Source organism: Cucurbita pepo, chromosome LG05, assembly GCF_002806865.2.
Source record: "Cucurbita pepo subsp. pepo cultivar mu-cu-16 chromosome LG05, ASM280686v2, whole genome shotgun sequence".
NCBI classification, from domain to species: domain Eukaryota; kingdom Viridiplantae; phylum Streptophyta; class Magnoliopsida; order Cucurbitales; family Cucurbitaceae; genus Cucurbita; species Cucurbita pepo.
In genome coordinates, this window is record NC_036642.1 from 6,234,125 (window position 1) to 6,252,012 (window position 17,888).

The 17,888-nt window shown below is 36.6% G+C and overlaps 5 protein-coding genes across 7 annotated transcripts; 2 read left to right on the top strand and 3 right to left on the bottom strand.

The window, feature by feature from the left end:
• Positions 1-771: 771 nt before the first annotated feature.
• Positions 772-2,649, bottom strand: LOC111794470 (50S ribosomal protein L4, chloroplastic-like). Its single transcript, XM_023676502.1, has 2 exons — positions 1,707-2,649; positions 772-1,172 (listed from the first exon to the last, which is right to left on the bottom strand). Exons 1-2 carry the CDS (start codon positions 2,545-2,547, stop codon positions 1,135-1,137), a joined length of 879 nt encoding a protein of 292 aa, XP_023532270.1. The 5' UTR covers positions 2,548-2,649; the 3' UTR covers positions 772-1,134.
• A 278-nt stretch (positions 2,650-2,927) lies between these two features.
• Positions 2,928-5,988, top strand: LOC111794507 (josephin-like protein). 3 transcript variants are annotated; one of them, XR_002815092.1, is made up of 4 exons: positions 4,050-4,476; positions 4,616-4,654; positions 5,236-5,315; positions 5,396-5,988. XR_002815092.1 is itself a non-coding variant. In XM_023676547.1 (3 exons), the coding sequence occupies exons 1-2, from the start codon at positions 3,275-3,277 to the stop codon at positions 4,030-4,032; spliced, it is 471 nt and encodes a 156-aa protein (XP_023532315.1). In that variant the 5' UTR covers positions 2,928-3,274; the 3' UTR covers positions 4,033-4,476; positions 5,383-5,988. The 3 variants fall into 3 exon arrangements, 1 of the variants encoding a protein (XP_023532315.1); XR_002815093.1 differs by having other exon boundaries at positions 5,260-5,315; XM_023676547.1 differs by lacking the exons at positions 4,616-4,654; positions 5,236-5,315 and adding an exon at positions 2,928-3,358 and having other exon boundaries at positions 3,646-4,476; positions 5,383-5,988.
• A 486-nt stretch (positions 5,989-6,474) lies between these two features.
• Positions 6,475-7,034, bottom strand: LOC111794525. Its single transcript, XM_023676568.1, has one exon. It carries the CDS (start codon positions 6,905-6,907, stop codon positions 6,620-6,622), a length of 288 nt encoding a protein of 95 aa, XP_023532336.1. The 5' UTR covers positions 6,908-7,034; the 3' UTR covers positions 6,475-6,619.
• A 3,974-nt stretch (positions 7,035-11,008) lies between these two features.
• On the top strand, positions 11,009-12,622 carry LOC111794453. Its single transcript, XM_023676482.1, has one exon. The coding sequence runs from the start codon at positions 11,191-11,193 to the stop codon at positions 12,340-12,342; it is 1,152 nt and encodes a 383-aa protein (XP_023532250.1). The 5' UTR covers positions 11,009-11,190; the 3' UTR covers positions 12,343-12,622.
• Positions 12,623-13,221: 599 nt separating this feature from the next.
• LOC111794426 lies at positions 13,222-15,792 on the bottom strand. Its single transcript, XM_023676438.1, has 3 exons — positions 15,656-15,792; positions 13,805-15,441; positions 13,222-13,682 (listed from the first exon to the last, which is right to left on the bottom strand). Exons 2-3 carry the CDS (start codon positions 15,262-15,264, stop codon positions 13,457-13,459), a joined length of 1,686 nt encoding a protein of 561 aa, XP_023532206.1. The 5' UTR covers positions 15,265-15,441; positions 15,656-15,792; the 3' UTR covers positions 13,222-13,456.
• Between the last annotated feature and the right edge of the window lie 2,096 nt (positions 15,793-17,888).

Genomic DNA, 17,888 nt, shown 5'->3' on the forward strand with positions numbered 1-17,888 from the left:
AGGGCATAGGAAGTGGAAGCTGTTTGGGAGGAGGTAGCAGCTTTCCGATGGTCAGAGACGGCGGTGGTGATGAGAGAGGATGGCTTAAAGGGAGTGGTTCGGTGGTGGAAAACAAATTGGGTTCGGGTAATAGAACCCGAAACCCCAGCCACGGGGTATAGGCAGTATTTATAGGCTTAATTTTCAAACGATTAGACTATAACTATAGCCTGATGCAACATTATTCTTCGAGCCAAAAGGAGGAAAAAAGATGTGAGATCCTATTGAGAGGGGAACGAAACATTCCTTTTAAGGATGTGAAAACTTCTCACTAACAGACGTGTTTTAAAATCGTGAGGCTAACGACGATACGTAATGGGCTAAAGCGGACAATATCCGCTAAGGTGGGTTTAGGCTGTTACAAATGGTATTAGTACTAGACACCAAACAGTGTGTCAGCGAGGATGTTGAACCCCTAAGGAGGTGGATTGTGAGATTCCACATCGGTTGGAGAAGAGAACGAAACATTCTTAATAAGGATGTGGAAACCTCTTCCCAACAGACATGTTTTAAAATTGTGAGGCTGACGGCTGACAACAATACGTAACTATATAACGGGCTAAAGTGGATAATATCTGCTAGCTAGCGGTGGTACAAAATCCTAAATAATTGACCAGAAAAACCAAGTGAAAGAGCCATGTAGGGGCTACCGAAGAATTTCCCAGGCTGAAAGGGCACCACACAATCATATTTCCACAGCGATCAGGTTAGTTAAAGAACATTTTAAGATCAGAAGAACCATTCAATTCAACTCTAGATTTACTCCACAAGTCTAGATGATCTTTCAAGAACTTTGTTCTCTATCTCTTTAAGCATTTTTCACAAGTTATCGACGACGAAGCTGCCATAGGAGATGTAAAGTTCTAATGGAAGCTCCTAACTTAGGAAGAAAGCACAGGGAAGACATAACAGAATGCAAGTTCCTAAAGAATCAAAGATTGTTCTTGAAGAGACCAACTACTGACAATACATAAGGATATTGGAAGGAAAGAGAAGAAGGAGATACCTTTGAGTGTGAACAAGAACCAAAAAAAGAATACATTCAAGCCTGCAAGCTAACATGCCGAAGCTTTCGCCGATTCGTACATGGCAGAATCATTCCGCTGCATCCAATTCCTCACCGGCCTCCAGCCCTGTTACAAGATGTGAAGAAGGCATCAATGGAAGAATTGCAATCTCCCTCTCTCACTCTATGAACTTCAATGTGTTTGTGTTGTGCATTTGATGTGAAACAGTGTAAGGAACAACAAGATGATATCAATGGTGGAAGAATTACAATCTCCCTCTCTGAACTTCTAACATAGATGAGTGGTTTTAGATTAGAAAGAAACTTTCAAAATCACTCAAAATCATGTTGTTAATCATTCAAAACAAGACATTAAAATGATTATGTTGAAGATGAACTTGAATAAATCACTTGTAATCTTATCAATTTCACTAAAATCATATCCTAAGAATACTAAAGAGAGTTAGAAATCCATTATACAAAATGAAAATGCAGAACCCATTTGCAAGTAAGCAGACTATTGTCTGTATCAGAATCAGAATCCATAGCATAAATCTAAGTTGTCAAGAACAAGAAGGCTAATTCATGGATTGAATGTTGAACTAAGCAAAACTAAAGTATGCAATCATGCAATGTAAGTTTTCAAAGCAAGAAAATCAACCTTCTTCGCCTTCTAATTCTTCTTCTTCTTCCTCCTCCTCGTCTTCAATTCCTTCTTCGTAATTGATTCCATATCTCTCATTCAGATAATCCACCGCCGCCGGCGTCAAAACCAACTTATCAGAATTCAAAATATCGAACAAATTCAGTGTTCTCGGGGTCAACAACTTCAGTGTTCCGATATTGCGGCTGGATAGTCGCACATTATCAGAAACCTCCGTCATTAAGAACAAGGATTTCTCCTTAGGATCGATTCCCCATCTCTTTAGCGCAGCAATGAACTCCTTAGTTTTCGGCTTCTCGAATTTGTCACCAAAATCTTCCACCACTATTGTATTTACCGCCGCGCTAGCCACCGCCGTCGAAATCGCCAGTCTCTTCTCCTTTCTGTTGATTTTAATGGACCAATCCCTAGGTTTCGGCCCGAAAACCACACCTCCGCCAGGCCGGAGAGGAGTACGCATCGAACCACGACGGGCCTTCCCAGTTTTCTTTTGCTGGTATGGTTTTCTGCCGCCTCCACTAACCTCAGCTCTAGTAAGAGTCGAGGCGGTCCCACGGCGCTTGTTCTGTTGATCAGTGATAATGGCTCGATGAACGACGGCGCGGGCGGTTTCCGGTGGAGCGGACTTAAGGTCAAGGACGGTCTCGCCTACTTTTTCTCCGGTGAAGGAGAGAACTGGAAGAGTAGCGAGCTGGGAGGAGATCGATAAGGGCTTGGATTGGGGTTTAAAGGAATTGGGCTTCCAATTGCAAAAGAGCTTAGAATTTTGGTTGGCCGATGAAAGGAAGATCGATGAAGAGAAGAAAGAGAGCGACGATGGCGTGGTGGAGGCCGCCATTGTAGGTGAGGTCGAAGAAGCTTTGAGGTGCTCTCTGGGTTCTACAGATGGCTTCGTTATCCACTCCCGCTGATATCAATGGCAAATAGGAAAATAACGGCTTACTCTTCCCTTTTCACCTAAATAAATAAATATATTTTTTATTATTTTTTATTTTTAAAAAAATTCTTTTCCTTATTTTGCTTGTAATTTTACAACATCCATCTTGATAAATAAATATAATAATATTATTAAAAAACTACTATTTTTCATCATTTACTTTATTATTTAATTTTCTAAAAAATAGTTTTTATTCATTTTTATTCTATTTTTTTTCAAATTATTGTTCTTGTTTAATTAATTTTAATAAAAATAATAATTAAAATAATGAATTTGAAAAGTAAATGAGATTTTTAAGCTGAGAAGTAAATCAGAAGAAACCGGCGGCATCGAACAGCAAATTCCGGAAACGCAGACTAGAAGCCGACTTTATCGAAGTCGAACTCCACCGTCGTCCTCCTGTCCGTCGTTCGCGGCGGCATAAGCTTTCTCCATGGCGAAGGTACTCCGTCGGTGAAATGTAATTCCGAGTACTTCCATCTCCGACGATTCTCGAAGGCCTGCATTCGTCGTCAACGCAACCAATGCTCCGGTTCTAATTCTTAACCTAGATTCAGAGGTCTGCGTGCTTCTGAAATTGGAATTTACGCGAGTTCGGGCTGAGGATTTGAGATCTAAGTTGTAGAGGATGACGAGAGAGGATTGTCGAGTTTATCACGAGAGGCAGAAACTACAGTTTTGCCTCGTGCACGCGATCAACAACCTTTTTCAGGTACCTTCACTATCGAATGTTTGACTGTGGAAAAGTTGCTGAACGCTCTCTGATTGGTTGAGATGAAAAAAATCGTTCAATCTTGAAATTTATGATTTGCAATGTAATTAAGATGCAGATGAACGGAATTACACTTTTTTTCGTCATTAAGAAAGGATTATGGTGCATAGGGTTTAAGAATTCGAACTAATCATCTCACTATTTCACGATTTGTTGCTTTCCTTATATAATTCAATGTCTTCTTACTGTTAAATCGTTAATCAACATTTAAACGCCTCTTACAACAGGAAAATGATGCATTTACTCGAGCCAACTTAAATGCAACAGCTGAAAAACTGGTGTTCGAGGAGCCAAACAAAGAACCTTGGACACCATTATCATTTGTCTTTAAGCCTTATCACACCACAGTAACTGGAAATTATGACATAACCATCGAAATAGAGCTTCTTCAATCGATTTGGATGGGCCTGAGGCTACTCATAAATTTATGGTTTGATGGCATTTGGAATAGTAGGCACTGGGATGCACCGGGAAAGATAAACGAATTGTGGTATAATTTGGACAGTGATCTGCTTGCTCATCCGTTTAAGGATATTGATGAAGTAAGACAATTTTTGGATCATGTGATTGGTGACAATGGGGAAATTTTGTTTGTTATAAATGACAGGAGCTGAATCTCTTCCAGTAGGATATTCATGTTTGTGCTCGAATCAAATGTAAAATAAGAGTTATAGCTGGATTATGTTACCTGTTTATCGGCACCTTGCTTAGCATATCGAGATCTACTTGGCTTGAGCTAATGTTCTTATTATTTCATATTCTGATAAAGAAGGAAGGGAAATGATTTGAAGTTAAAAGCAATGAGAGATGGTTCACGTTTAGAATCAAACCAGACATTTTGTACCTAAAAGCCAAATGATGGCACTATTATCTGAAGTTGGTTCCTTGAAGGAATTCTGAATTTGCTTAGCTGCTGACAAAACTGCCATCAGATGAAACTCGGCCTGGTTCTTTACGGAGCAGAACGGTTTGTTATGTCGAAAAACGACTCAATACTACAGGCGATAGAATTCCACACTAATAAACTCTGCTGGTTAAGGGCTCTACCGGCATCAGAGGTTAGCTTCAACTCTTATTGTGAGTTCTGAGCAAAAGTTTAAATTATCTCATCACCACCCATACACCATTATCATCATTGCTAAGAACACAAACTCAGTCTTTTTGTCTGATGAATGCCTATATTATATATTTTGATAGGAATTATGATGCATCGCCACCAAAGAATGCTGCAGAAAGGTTTGATAAAATAAGAACAACTTTATGTACTAAGTAGATGTAATTCTCTGTTCAAAGCCCTTTTCTTCTTAAATGGACATTTTAGCTTTAGAAATTCCCTTTTTCCTTTATCTGAAGACTGAAACGAGAATCTTTTGAGCCTTTCATCATTTCTTTTCCTCTGTCTTTCCCTTATTTAATATTGACTTTGCTTCCTTTTGGATTCATTAGTCGCTTTCCACTATTCCTTCTGTTCCAAACTTGTGAATGGTAGAGAAAGAATTGTTCTTCAGATTGCTAGCTATATTCAGTAGTTTAACATTGCCAGCAATTTAATCCATTAAAATGTTATAGAGGAAGAAATGATTATTGCTATATTTGTGATTTTATCTATGATTTGATGTCAAAATGTCACTTTCTACCATTACCTGTACCTACTTCATGCGTGCAGAGTTTTCTATATTCTCTGTTTATCTTGACATCCGGAGAAAGTTAAATATGTCTTTGGCTGTTGGATCAAGTATTTAACAGTTGAGATTGTATGATTAAAAAAGGGTTAGCCATTATATTGAATGACTCTCACTTTGTTGGTTGGTTGATAGAGATTTAATGCAAAGAAACAACAGTGCCTTCTTGGGTTTGCTTAAGAACGCTAGGAGGGGTGGGCAGGCTGCATTTTTCAGTTGGGTTTACATCTCTTTTTCTATTTGATATTTCAATTCATTTTAATCTCTCTCTCTCTCATCCAGCTTCTCTCTCTAGTCTCAGACCTTCTTCTAATTCTATGACGACAACAATGGAGCAATCAAGCAACAGAACTGAGCAAACCAGAGGGTCTTTTCAAAAGTGCAGATTTAGATCACTTAAAGGGCTGCAATTCTCTCCGCTGAGCTTTCTGAAGCACCTGGCTGATAAAGTGACCCGAGCTTGGCATTTGATGGGCATGAAAAGAAAACCCCGCCATGAACAAACTGCTGCTCCAGCCATGGTGTCCATCGCCAATTCAAAACCACTGCCTGTCTCCGCCATTGATTCACATAGAACAGAGGCTGTGGAGGACTGCATCAAGTACATCAACTCTTCGTCTTAGCTCACACCAATTCTTGTAAGTTTTTCTTCCCAAAATGCGTATATACATGCCTGTGTGTTCATCAAATGTCTGCTAGCATTGTTGTGGATTATGATGCAATGCTTTTTTCAGTTTTTTCTTAGACAATTATTTGGGGGGAGGGGGAGGGGGGGATGGGATGTTATCAATTATCATGATTCTTAGGCCAGTAGGTGGAATAAGCCTATCATATAATATTTAATATTTGTTCAAGAAGATCTATTGCAGTATTGAAAAGCTTCCTTCACCAATCAGTGTCAATTTTCTTTGTGTGTCATTTTATTAACATCATCACAGCAAGAAGATGATGAAGATCTTACTTATTGTTACTTCATTTAGAAAAATCAAACTAAACTAATTGAAGCCTATTAGTCGTATTAATACATCTCTTTTGACCAAATCTTATTTTTCAAAAGAACATTATTCAATGTAAAAACTTATTAATTATAATTATAAGGTAGGCAATCTGAATTCTGTTTTATGTTTCGATGTTTTGAATTGACATAATTTAGTGAATATTCGTTCAAAAGAGATGTGTTTTCGAAAATCCTTTTTGGATTTTGTGTCCAAATAGTATAAATTCTAAAATCAGGTTCTTTAAAACATAGAATTATACTTAAATGTATGAGAATTATACTTAAAAGTATGAGAATTATACCTTTTTTAGCTGTTTTATGTTGAACCAATTCTTATCATATGTGTGTAGATATATATATAAAGATGAACAATTACCGACAATAATTAATAATGGAACGATAGTATTGAAGAATAACCAATCAGAGTAACATAAAGGCAACAAGATATGGCCTGAAATTGCACAACTTTCCGATAACAGAACGAATTACTATATGAGTAAAATGGCTGAATCGCCGTCGCCGTTAGTCTTTCTTCGCAAAGAGACCGCCGAAGACACCGTTTTTCTTCGGCGGGACTTGGACGGAATTCTTCTTGCCGCCGCGGACAGTGCCGCCGTTGTTGGCGCCGCCATTCTTGCCCTCAACCTTTTGAAGAACAGGGTCGGTTTCCAGAAGCTGATCCTTCTCCATGCCTCCAAGGATCCAATCAAGAATACCCTTTTCCTTCTTGCTTTCGCCGGCACCCTTCGCCGCCGTGGCGGCGAACACCCGTCCGGCAGCCGGAGAGAATGCAAATGAAAGAGAGGCCATCGGTTTGTTTTGTGAGAGGAGGAAAAATTTGGTAATGGAAAGTTAGGGATATTTGGGTAAAATAAGAGGCGATGAGCTGTTGAAATGCTTGAGCTCACCACAGGCGCCTTATCCTTAAGCGAAGGAGGCCTTCGATTCTGGCTTCTACGTTCGACGATTAATCTGCACCAGACTTGGCTGCGGATTCGACACGTCGATTCTCTGCACCTTCCTATATTGGGCCTATGGCCCAACACAGTTGTTGGATTGCATGTCCATCATACTGGGCCGGCCCAATATAAGATTATATTTTCTTTTTCCCTTCTCCACGTGTACGTTGAAAGCTTCTATAGTCTAACTCATTCGAGAGGGCTTGGTGATCTTAGAATGGTTCGGGTGGGGGTTCTTACAAATAGAATATAATTCATGTTCATGCTAACAGAAGAGCGAATCCAATACTAAAACGACTTCTTTCTCACGAAGTGCAGCAAGTACTTGAGTCATTTTTTGGTATCATGCCCCACGAGTGAGTTGTCAAGTACCCCCTAGCCTAGAAGGGTAGTCTACCACAAGATTGAGTAGAAGCCTGGAGCCAAACCCCCTTTGCTGGGGAGCCCCTGTTTGTTTGATTTATTCCATAAAAGTAGCATTGTGCATTGTTTATCGAGCGCCCAACAAGGTAACCTAACAATTAATCACGAGTATCCACTTCGATTGCGGACTGATTCGCCACAATCAATAAACGCAAGATACTTCGAGAAGTTGGTTCTACGGTCGGACAACTACCAAGTGCGTATCGCGGAAGGAGACGAGCCAAAGACAACTTATGTGACAAGCAAACAACCTAACTAATAAAGGGTTGATTTGGTTATGCCTTTTGGACTCACCAATGCCCCTACTACATTCTGCACCCTCCACAATGAGCTATTCCACCCGTACTTAGACGATAGGTGATATACTTTGCTATAGCTTTCGTTAAACGACCACGTTAGCCACCTCTGGTATTGGGCTAAATATGTCTAAGCCCATATTTATTTCCCATGGGCCCATCTAATTATTGCAGCCCAAATAAATAAATCTATTGCAAAAATCAATTTATATCTTCATGTACCTAATTTTTTTAAATGAGTTTAATTAATATAATTAGAAGCTTACAAAACTTTTAACATTTTTTTAATTTATTTGTAATTTAATAATTTGATATAATATTAATGGCAGTTGAGAGAGAGGAGCGGTGGCGCGTGGAGTACAAACCCCGACAACGTCTGAATGGCACAATAATTAAGGGTAATGTTTCCTGTCTTGCCACGTGCACCACAGAATTCTGATGCCAATTTCCAAATAACTTTTTTATTTTGTGTTTTTCTTTTTTATTACCGTTTCTTTTTATTTTCAACGAAAATATCATTACGTTTTTTGTCCCCAAAAATATTATTTATTATCTGTCTGAGGACATAGAACCAATTATTGTACGTCAAAATTTAAATAAAATAAATAAATAAATAAATAAATATATATATATATATATATATATATATATATATATATATATATATAATAACACAGAATATTATAATAATAATTATATTAATGGAACTTCAAAATCATAGGGACTATGTATTTATTGGGCTTTTAAACTGTTTTTTAGCATAATATAAAAGTTTAATTGATTTAAAGTACTAAAAAACATTATGATTATGATTTAATTATTATTACAGTTATTATATGTAACTCAAAAAGGGATTCATTTCTTTAAAAACAAGTAACTGTTTTGCCACGTCAGAAAAAACATACTAAACTTCACTCTGCTGACTGGACTCATCTGTAATTTTTTGGATAATATTATTTTTATGAATATAAAAATTAAAGATTTGAGATTTAAATGTTTGAAATATTAAATATTTAATTGTCCATAGAAATTTGTAGTTATTTTTAAAAAAATTGGAGGTAAAATAAAGATATAAAATTAATGTTTTTTTATATCTTAATTAGATAATTAACATATTAAAATATCAACTATTATATTAAATTATTATATATTTTTTGTTTCTGAAAAAAATAATCATTTAATTTATTAAAATGTTAACTTGATAATTAATTGATTACTTAGATTTTAAAAATTAAATTAATTACACAATAATTCAAGTAATTATTACTTTTCTTTCTCTCTTAAATTCTGTACTCTTTTCCATTTCCATGAAAAAAAAAAAACGAAGCAAATATAAAATTTGATATATTATGTTCTAAACCCGTGAAACAACCCGAGCCATAGTTCATGTTGGTCCTATAAGCTCGTTTATCTTTCAACTCTCACTAGAGGCATTAAAATTAATGTCCTTACCACTGTGCTAACTTAAAAGACATTTATTGTTGTTAGTTCAAAATGATTTAATATATAAAGTATCTATTATCGTGTAGGACGTTGAATTTTAGTAGTCACATCGTCTTTCAATAAACTTCAAAATTAAAAAGACGGTTGAGTGCTCGTGGCATGTCTACCGTAAATTTTATAATTATAAATTTAAAATAAAATGGAATGAAATTACTTTATATTATTAATTTAAAGTTAGTGATTAAATAATTAGAAAAAAATGGAAATGTGAATAACATTTCATTCTATATATAAATGTGACAGTTGAGCCATCACACAACACAGACGCCACGTGGTAAAAGCTGATTGGCATAATTGAGGTTAGTAGTGTGCATCAGTGTGTAAGATTAAGAGATCCTCCACTCCATATATTTAAGCACGTTGAGTCGTGTTTGGTGGGTCAACCTAATATTATGTCGGCTGCTTTAATTTATTGCAATTATTATGGCAGTAATAAATGAACCCAAACCCGAACCCGGTCTAATTTTAATGCCTTGTCGAACCACTGAGGCAGAACCGACCCACCATATTTTTCTTTTATTTGTTGACTTTTTATTTTTGGTTGATTGAAACTTTATTATTTTAAATCCCTTTAAACAATAATCTTTTAATTTGACGAAAAATACACTTTAGAAAAAGTGCAAAATTAAATATATAAATCAAAAGTTATCAACTCCCATTATTTTTTTTAAATTAAAAAAAATGTCATTTTCATCGAGAATATTAAATTTAAAATATATATATTTATAATTTAAAGCAACTTTAGTGACATTCCACCACTAAGCTATGATAATATATTTAAATAATAAAAAACGATATTTTTCGTTCGGATAATTCAATACCAATTTATATAATTAGAATTTTCGCTTCAAATTTTTACTTTTTAGAAATTTTATTTAATAAGAATAATTATTTATTTAAAGAGTAATAATCAGATACATCTTTTCCTACTCTAGGTCGGGTAATTCGATCCGTCCATAGATGGTCGGGGCTACGTGGGGACCAATAATTCAACAACGGAAATAACCATTGGTTAAAATCCAAGGACAAAAATATTAAATATTAGGTAGCATTATTAAATCCAAATAGAAAATTTTAAATTATTATTTGGATGAATTTAATAAGCCATATATATGATTTTTAAGGCCCACATCCAAAGGCAATCACACCAATTTACCTCTTTAATCACATGGGCCCATTTCCATTTACTTTATGGGCCGGAGCCCACATCCGCATTATTGTAAACCAGCCCGTACACATCCCAATATCTCGCGATATAAAACCCGAGAAAATCAACGAATATTTTAATTATAAATATATAATTATTTCAAGTCTCTGAAAATTACCTGAAACTTTTATCACTGTGACGGTGACCGTCGACCTAAAGTTTAGGCTGATTTTTGGAGAATATGATTGGTCCACGTAGTTTGACTTTATAAAAAGTCAAAGGAAAGTGTAAAGCATGCTGAACGGTGACGGTCGACGGGTTTTAATTGTGAATTCGTTTTTTTTTTAATAATGAAATTGACGAAATTAATTAAAAATGGAATATAAACGAGATGGGAATTATTGAAAAAAAAATGGCGATAAAAATTATATCCAGGGGCTTTGGATTCTGATTGCGGACACGTGTCAGTCAATTAATGAAGTAATTTTTAAATTAAAAAAAAAATGTAAAATGTATAAATCAATTAATAAAATAAGATAATTATAATAAAATATTATAATTATATAATTTGAGAAAAATAGAAGAATGAAGCTGCGTTACACCTAATGTTTATTAGCTTTATTCCTCCGTCGCCCCCACACTCTGTATTTTGCCTTTTCCCCAATCTCTCCTCTGTTTTCCTTTTCATATTCTTCTTCTTCTTCTTCTTCTCGCCGCCTCCAATGGCCTAAAACCTAAAGAAACCTCCGTTTTCACGCCGCCTCCATGGCGCCAACAGCCACCGGATCCTTCTGCAACAAATTCCTTGCACTTTTACTTCTAATTCTCCACGTCGGCTGCTTTCTTTTAACCAATGGTGACAACCGCCGCCGCCGCCACCGTCCCCTGCAGCCGAAGAAGCGTAATGAATCTCCTCCGACGGCGTTGAGTCTGAAGCCGCAAAAAGCCCTAACCTCATCCATTTCATTTCTCAAACGAATTTTTTCTTCCAAAACGTGCAAAATGGCAATCGAGACGACTCGTCCTCCCTCGACTCCGGCTCGATCGTCGCAGCACTCGATCGTCACGCTTATTCCTCAGCCGGTGGATACTCCGAACTCCAAGAACGCTAATCCGATTGATTCTGCTGGAACGCCACAGGATTCCGATATCACTACGGCGGAGATCAACCAATTTTTTCCCCTTCGTAACGATATCTTCCCCTGCACTGCTTGCGGCGAGATTTTCCCCAAGCCTCAAGTGCTCGAACAGCATCAAGCGGCTAAACACGCCGTGTCGGAGCTTGCAGATTCGGATTCCGGTAAGAATATTGTTCGGATCATTTTCGAAACTGGATGGACGAGTAGAGAAAAAAGCCCGAAGATCCTCCGAATCTTGAAAATCCACAACAGTCAAAAGATTCTCTCCAGATTCGAGGAATATAGAGAGTCGGTGAAGGCTAAAGCGGCCCGAAACGGCGGCGCTGTAAAGCGATGGGATGAACGGTGCATCGCCGATGGGAACGAGCTTCTGAGATTTCACTGTTCGACGTTTTTGTGCGATTTGGGGCAAAACGGTAATTCCAGCATCTGCGGGCAGCAATTTTGTAGTATTTGTGGGATAATCAAATCGGGATTCTCACACAAGTTGGATGGAATTTCTACGCTATCAAGTAGCTGGAGAGCACACGTGGCAATCCCTGAGGACATCGAAGAGGAGTTCAAGTTCATGAACGTGAAACGGGCGATTCTGGTTTGCCGGGTCGTGGCCGGCCGGATCGGGTCCGACAACGACGAGCCGGAGAAAGACGGCGGTGGGTTTGACTCCGTAGTCGGCCGAAGTGGGAGTGGGGCCCAGACGACGGTGGATGAAGAAGAGCTGTTGGTTTTCAATCCGAGGGCTGTGCTCCCCTGCTTCGCGATTGTGTACGAAGTCTGATGTGGACGATCGTGCGGTCGCCGTTTGATTGCTTCATTTTAGCTTCGTTTGATGTGATGTGTAGTGGTGTTTAAATATAATTTAAGTTTTTTTTTTTTTTTTTAATGAAGGTGTCTGTAATTATCAGTTATTTCGTTGTTAGCCCAAATCCGTACACTTTGACTGTGGGTCAAACTTCAAGCGATCGGAACAGTGGACATAAGGACTAACGAGGTTGGTAGATGAATAATTACTAAATATATATATTTAATAATATGCCAAATAATTTGTTTTGTTTCTATTATTGTAGCATTCTGCAATTTCCTAGAAATTGGGAGAATCATATGTTAAAATTTAAGTACATTATGCAAATAATAATAATAATAATGTTCTTATTTGATCAAATTTTGGTTTTATTCATCACTTGGGTTAGAGCCTATAATTAACCTATCAAATACAATAAAAAAAACTTAAAAATTCATGATCTTATATTGTTCCAAAAATTATGGCAGGTTGGATGCCAAAACGGGCCGTACAGGCCCAAAGTTACTTGTTTTTGGGCCGAATATTACCTTCAAAGATCATTGGGTAGGGAATTAAGAACACAAAATTTAAAAGTTTCAATTTAAAAAAGAAAATTAAAAAGAGGGAAATCAACAACAGTAAAACAGTAAAACGGTAAATATACTAAAGAGGCAAAGAAAGCGAAAAAGGAACAAAAAAATATTGGAGAATAAGGAAAGGAAACAAGGAAGGGAGAAAAGGAGATCTAATTATGTGGATAACTCTCAAAGTCACTTAAAGGGCAATTTGGGAAATAAAGCATTAACAAAATTAATAAGTTAGTTGAATGGTAAGCAACTACAAATATTAGGAACTACCAATATTAGGAATTAAGTGCGTAAATTATATTATCATATCTCATTAACCTCCTTTTCTTTTTTCCCTTTTGTATTCAGAAATTTGACGTTTTGTAAAAAATAATAATAATAATAATTACAGTTCGCCGTCTGAAAATGGCGCCCACACAACAAAATCTTGTTTCTGATCAACCACTACCCCACCGCTGCACCACCACTCGCCGGTCGCCAACACATAAATATATATATATTTTTTTTAAAATTCTTTTGGGGGTTTACAAATTTTCAATACACGTTTCTTCGGCGCCACTGCTCCAGAGAAAATCGGCATATTTTGCAGCGTAAAACGGATTGCCAGATTCGGCAGAAATAGCTTCGAGAAATGTCTCCTCCGCCGCCCACATGTCCTTTCTGATCCTCCACAAGAACGTCGCATACTTGCTGAACGCCTCTGCATCAGGCGGTTTCGCTTCCACCGCCTTCTTGAAGTAATCCTCCGCTCTGTAGAATTACACAAATTATTAACATACCCACAAAAATTATGCCCATAATCATCAAAACTGTTGATATAACAATATTATAGATAAGAATGAGATAGATAAAAAGGGAAGTTAAGACTTCACCTGTCGTAATCATGGGCCACAAGGAAGAGAAATTGAGCGTAATTGGTGAGGAGAAGAGGATTATTGGGGTCTTGGGAGAGTGCCGTTTGGTAAAGAAGCTCTGTTCTGAAATACTCTTCGTAATCGTCCGATTCGATCTCAACCGTCACCGGCGATACGAGTCTTCTCGTTACGTCTTCATCAAATGCTTCGTTTCTTATTGTCGATTGCATTTGTGAAGCTTCTTTGAGAATGGAATTCCACCGAGAAATCTCTTCTTCTCTGATGTTTTCCCCTGATATCGATTCTTCTTCTGCTGAAGTTCGTACGGTGGGATAATTCACTGATCGATTTAATTCATCGCCGTCTGTGCCACTTGCAGTCGGTCGGACCTTTCCGCCGCCGCCGCCATTAACGCTTCCGATGGAAGCTGTTTTCCCATTGATTGAAGACACTGAGAACGTCTTGAGCGTTGAGGAATCGAATTTCTGGTCCTTTTGGTTGTCGATTTGAACGACTCCCTCAGCCGTCTGCGTTAAAGAAGGGGAAGGCGATAAGGAAGCTGCCATACCTGAATTGTTTCCCATTGAATGCACTGTGAAATTCGCTAACAGAATCATCACGTACACCATTAGAGTTGGAGTGTGAGAGAAAACTTGCTGAAATAGCCAAACAAACGAAGCGTGCATCTCATTTTCAACTCGATTCAGAATGCCCTGTAAATCTTCGTAAAACAGTATTTCTCTCAATCTTAATGAATAGCTGTGAAGCTCTTGAATCATGAAAACCATGGAGGAGAATGCCTTCTTCACTGAACAATAAGCGGATTCTCTTACTTCTCTGATGCCTTCCTGCCATTGCATTTTCCTCTTTAAGATTCGAAGCGATAAGGGGAAATCAACGCTATTAGCTTTACGCTCGATATCGTCTGGAATTATTTCCGGTTCCTGAGTCCATTCCGGAGGTTTTTGGTGGATTTCTGGCCATGGAGATTCTGTTGAAACGTCTTGAGGCGGTGCGACTTGCATGTGGTTTTGTAAAGAACAGTTGGAACTATTAAATTCATGATCAGTTACGGAATCAGAAACAGAATCTGTACTATCGGAATCCGAATCGTGGATCTTCTCAGCGGAGATTCGAAAACTAAGCGCCAAATCTTGAATCTGCTTGGAGAATTCTTCGTCTGAGAAACCGTCCCCCAAATTCGCAGTACACGCTCTTCTGATCGTACGAATTCTTGGATTAAAATTGTAGCAAGAGCGAGACCGTATAAACTTCGTGAGCGGGATTCCAAACATACCTGATCGACCAAGCGTATAAACACACCGCCTCGTCGCGGCTCCTCCATCGCTACGGTTCCGCGGCGTCGACGAAGGAGATGAAACTGTCGAAGCTAGGGTTTGCGAGTAAGAAGAAGAAGGATGAACAATAGTCTGCGACCATTGTAATTGTAAACACGTCGTAGCTACCTTCACTTCCATTTCAATTTCTCAAGCGAATGAGCAAAATACAACCAAAAGTTAACAGTAATATGAATTCAAATCATCATCCGCTTCTGAAAATCAAAAAAACAGAGAGAAACTCTTCCGTGAAATCTCTCAATCCAAACGAAAAGCGATCAAAGTCCTATCGAACCTGCAGATTCTCCACCTTCATACCTGAAACAATAGAAAAAGAATCGAAAGAAATGCAACAGATCAAAACAAATTCAACTGCTAAAGAAACATCCTCTCTCTACTTGCAAGATCTTCCAAGAAAATCCAAAAACACACACACACACACACACACATCGCTACTGCTCATTTCTGTCAAAAATCGGATCGAACACTCAACAAATCAGCACAAAATCGTAAAAAATTGAAATCAACAGACCTAAACAGAACGGCAGCGACGATTTCCGGCGGATAATCTGGAAACAAAGCAGGGCCGTAGCTTGAACCTTTATCAGTAACGAAGAGGCATCACAGAGAGAGAGAAAGATATGTCACTACACACACACGGAAGAAAACAACAGGAAAGGAGTTTTGGAGGGGAGAGGGGGAAGGGCAGTATCGGTAACCGGTCAATTTATCCAGAAAATAAATAAATTAAAAAAAGCCTTCCAAAGGGCGGGCTTCAAGAAATCACCTCTCGATACCTATTAGTCAGCACAAAGCGGCTTATTTCACGGGTGATCTGGATCTGATGTGGCTGTTCTCAACGTGCCACGTGTTTCCCTCCATTAACATCGCGACTTGCAAAACCGTGACACCACCGACTTTCTCGCTTGCTTTCCCGACACGTGTCGGTCCTAATATTTTTCTTCCCTAAACAACAATCGTTTAGAAACATTAAACTTTTCGTTTTGTAAATTAGATGTTTGGATTATGCGATTAAAACAACATTTTTATCATTTAAAATTATTTTTAATCCTTCAAAATTAAATTAATCTTTTATTCTATATTTTAAAAAATAATTTTTATTTCATTTTAAATAATTAAAAAATATGTCACATTAAATACAAAATCATTAATTTATTTTTAAAAAAGCTAAAGTTGAGGATAAGCATAATTGACTATAAATTAGCTTTATATCCACAAAAACCTGCTTTTCACGTAAAAGATTATCGTATTTAATCGTTGACTTGTTGGTTTTTCAGAAACTAGCAGGATATTAATTAACAAAAATGTATATTTATGGAAATTTAAAAAAAAAATGTATATTTATAATGTATATTACAAATATACGTTATAATCTTATAATATGGTCTAAATAATTAACCAACTGTTAGAAGCTCAAATAGTTACATATTTGTACGAAGATGTTTGAAATCCCACTCCTATCAAATGATAGGCATCATTAATTCAAATTAAATATCATCTAAAATTATTGCTTAATTATGATGTAATAAATATTTAGAAAAAATAATTAATGTACTTTCATTTTTGAAAGGGACGCTAAAATTTGCACATGCCTACTAAAATATAACGCTGACATAATTATATAAAAAAGTAAGGAAGTGCGAGGTAGCGTTTTAGATGGGAATATAATCTTCATCCTTAGCCTCATCTAGTTAATTATACATCGAGATTATATATATATATATATATATATATATAGAGTAGTATAGACGAACCAATTTATTGAAAAAAAAAAGGTATTTTGTTTATAAAAAAGTGATTTTAATTATTTAAAAATACAAAGAACAACCATATCTTAAAAGAAAAAAAAAATTAAAAATAAAAACTAAAAGGATTTTTTTTTTTTTTTTTTTTCACAATAACAAGTGTGCTACTTTCGCTCATAATTTATGCAATATTTTAATTATTAAAAAAAAAAAAAAAACCAGATGTGGACCCCACATTGAACCGCCGAAGCACGCCTTTTGCTCCATGTTGTTTCTGGAGGACATGACCACGCGGCAACCATTGGCTCACCATACCCATCGCCAAGGGCACAGCCTATTGCCGGAAAAGGGGTTGTGCTGCGTTATTCTTAATCATTTGCTATATTTAAATATTTATTTTTCTTGTTTAATAAGGTAGAATTATATATATATATATATATATATATATATATTACGAGATAATTAAAAGATAGGAACAAATTGACATTACACCAATTTATCGGATTCGAATTTCAAACGCGTCCAAAAAATTTTATTTCAACTCGAAAAAAGTTAAAATAGAGTGCTTAAACTAAGATTCTATTCGATTAAAAGCCAAAATCACTTTATCCTTTTATTATTATTACGTTGATTCAAGCCGTCCTTCAACTTCAAACTTTACTTCATTTACCACTTGTTCGAATAGTAACTTTTATGCTTTATTTCTTGTTTTCTCCTTTTAAATATATACTTATTTATTACGCTAATTTATATTTTTAAATACTCTCAATTTTACGTCTAACATTCGGACAGATTTTTACTTTAAAGTAATTTTGAAATCGAACATTTTTACTTTTATTTTCCTACCATCTAAAATTGTAAATAAGCTTTTATTTATTTATTTATTATTATTATTATCGTTTTTACCCTTTAAAGTAATTTACTTTTCTATAAATTTTTTAGACTTAAATTTCGGCCATATATAGAGTAGGGTCTCTATTAAGGATATTTAATACTAAA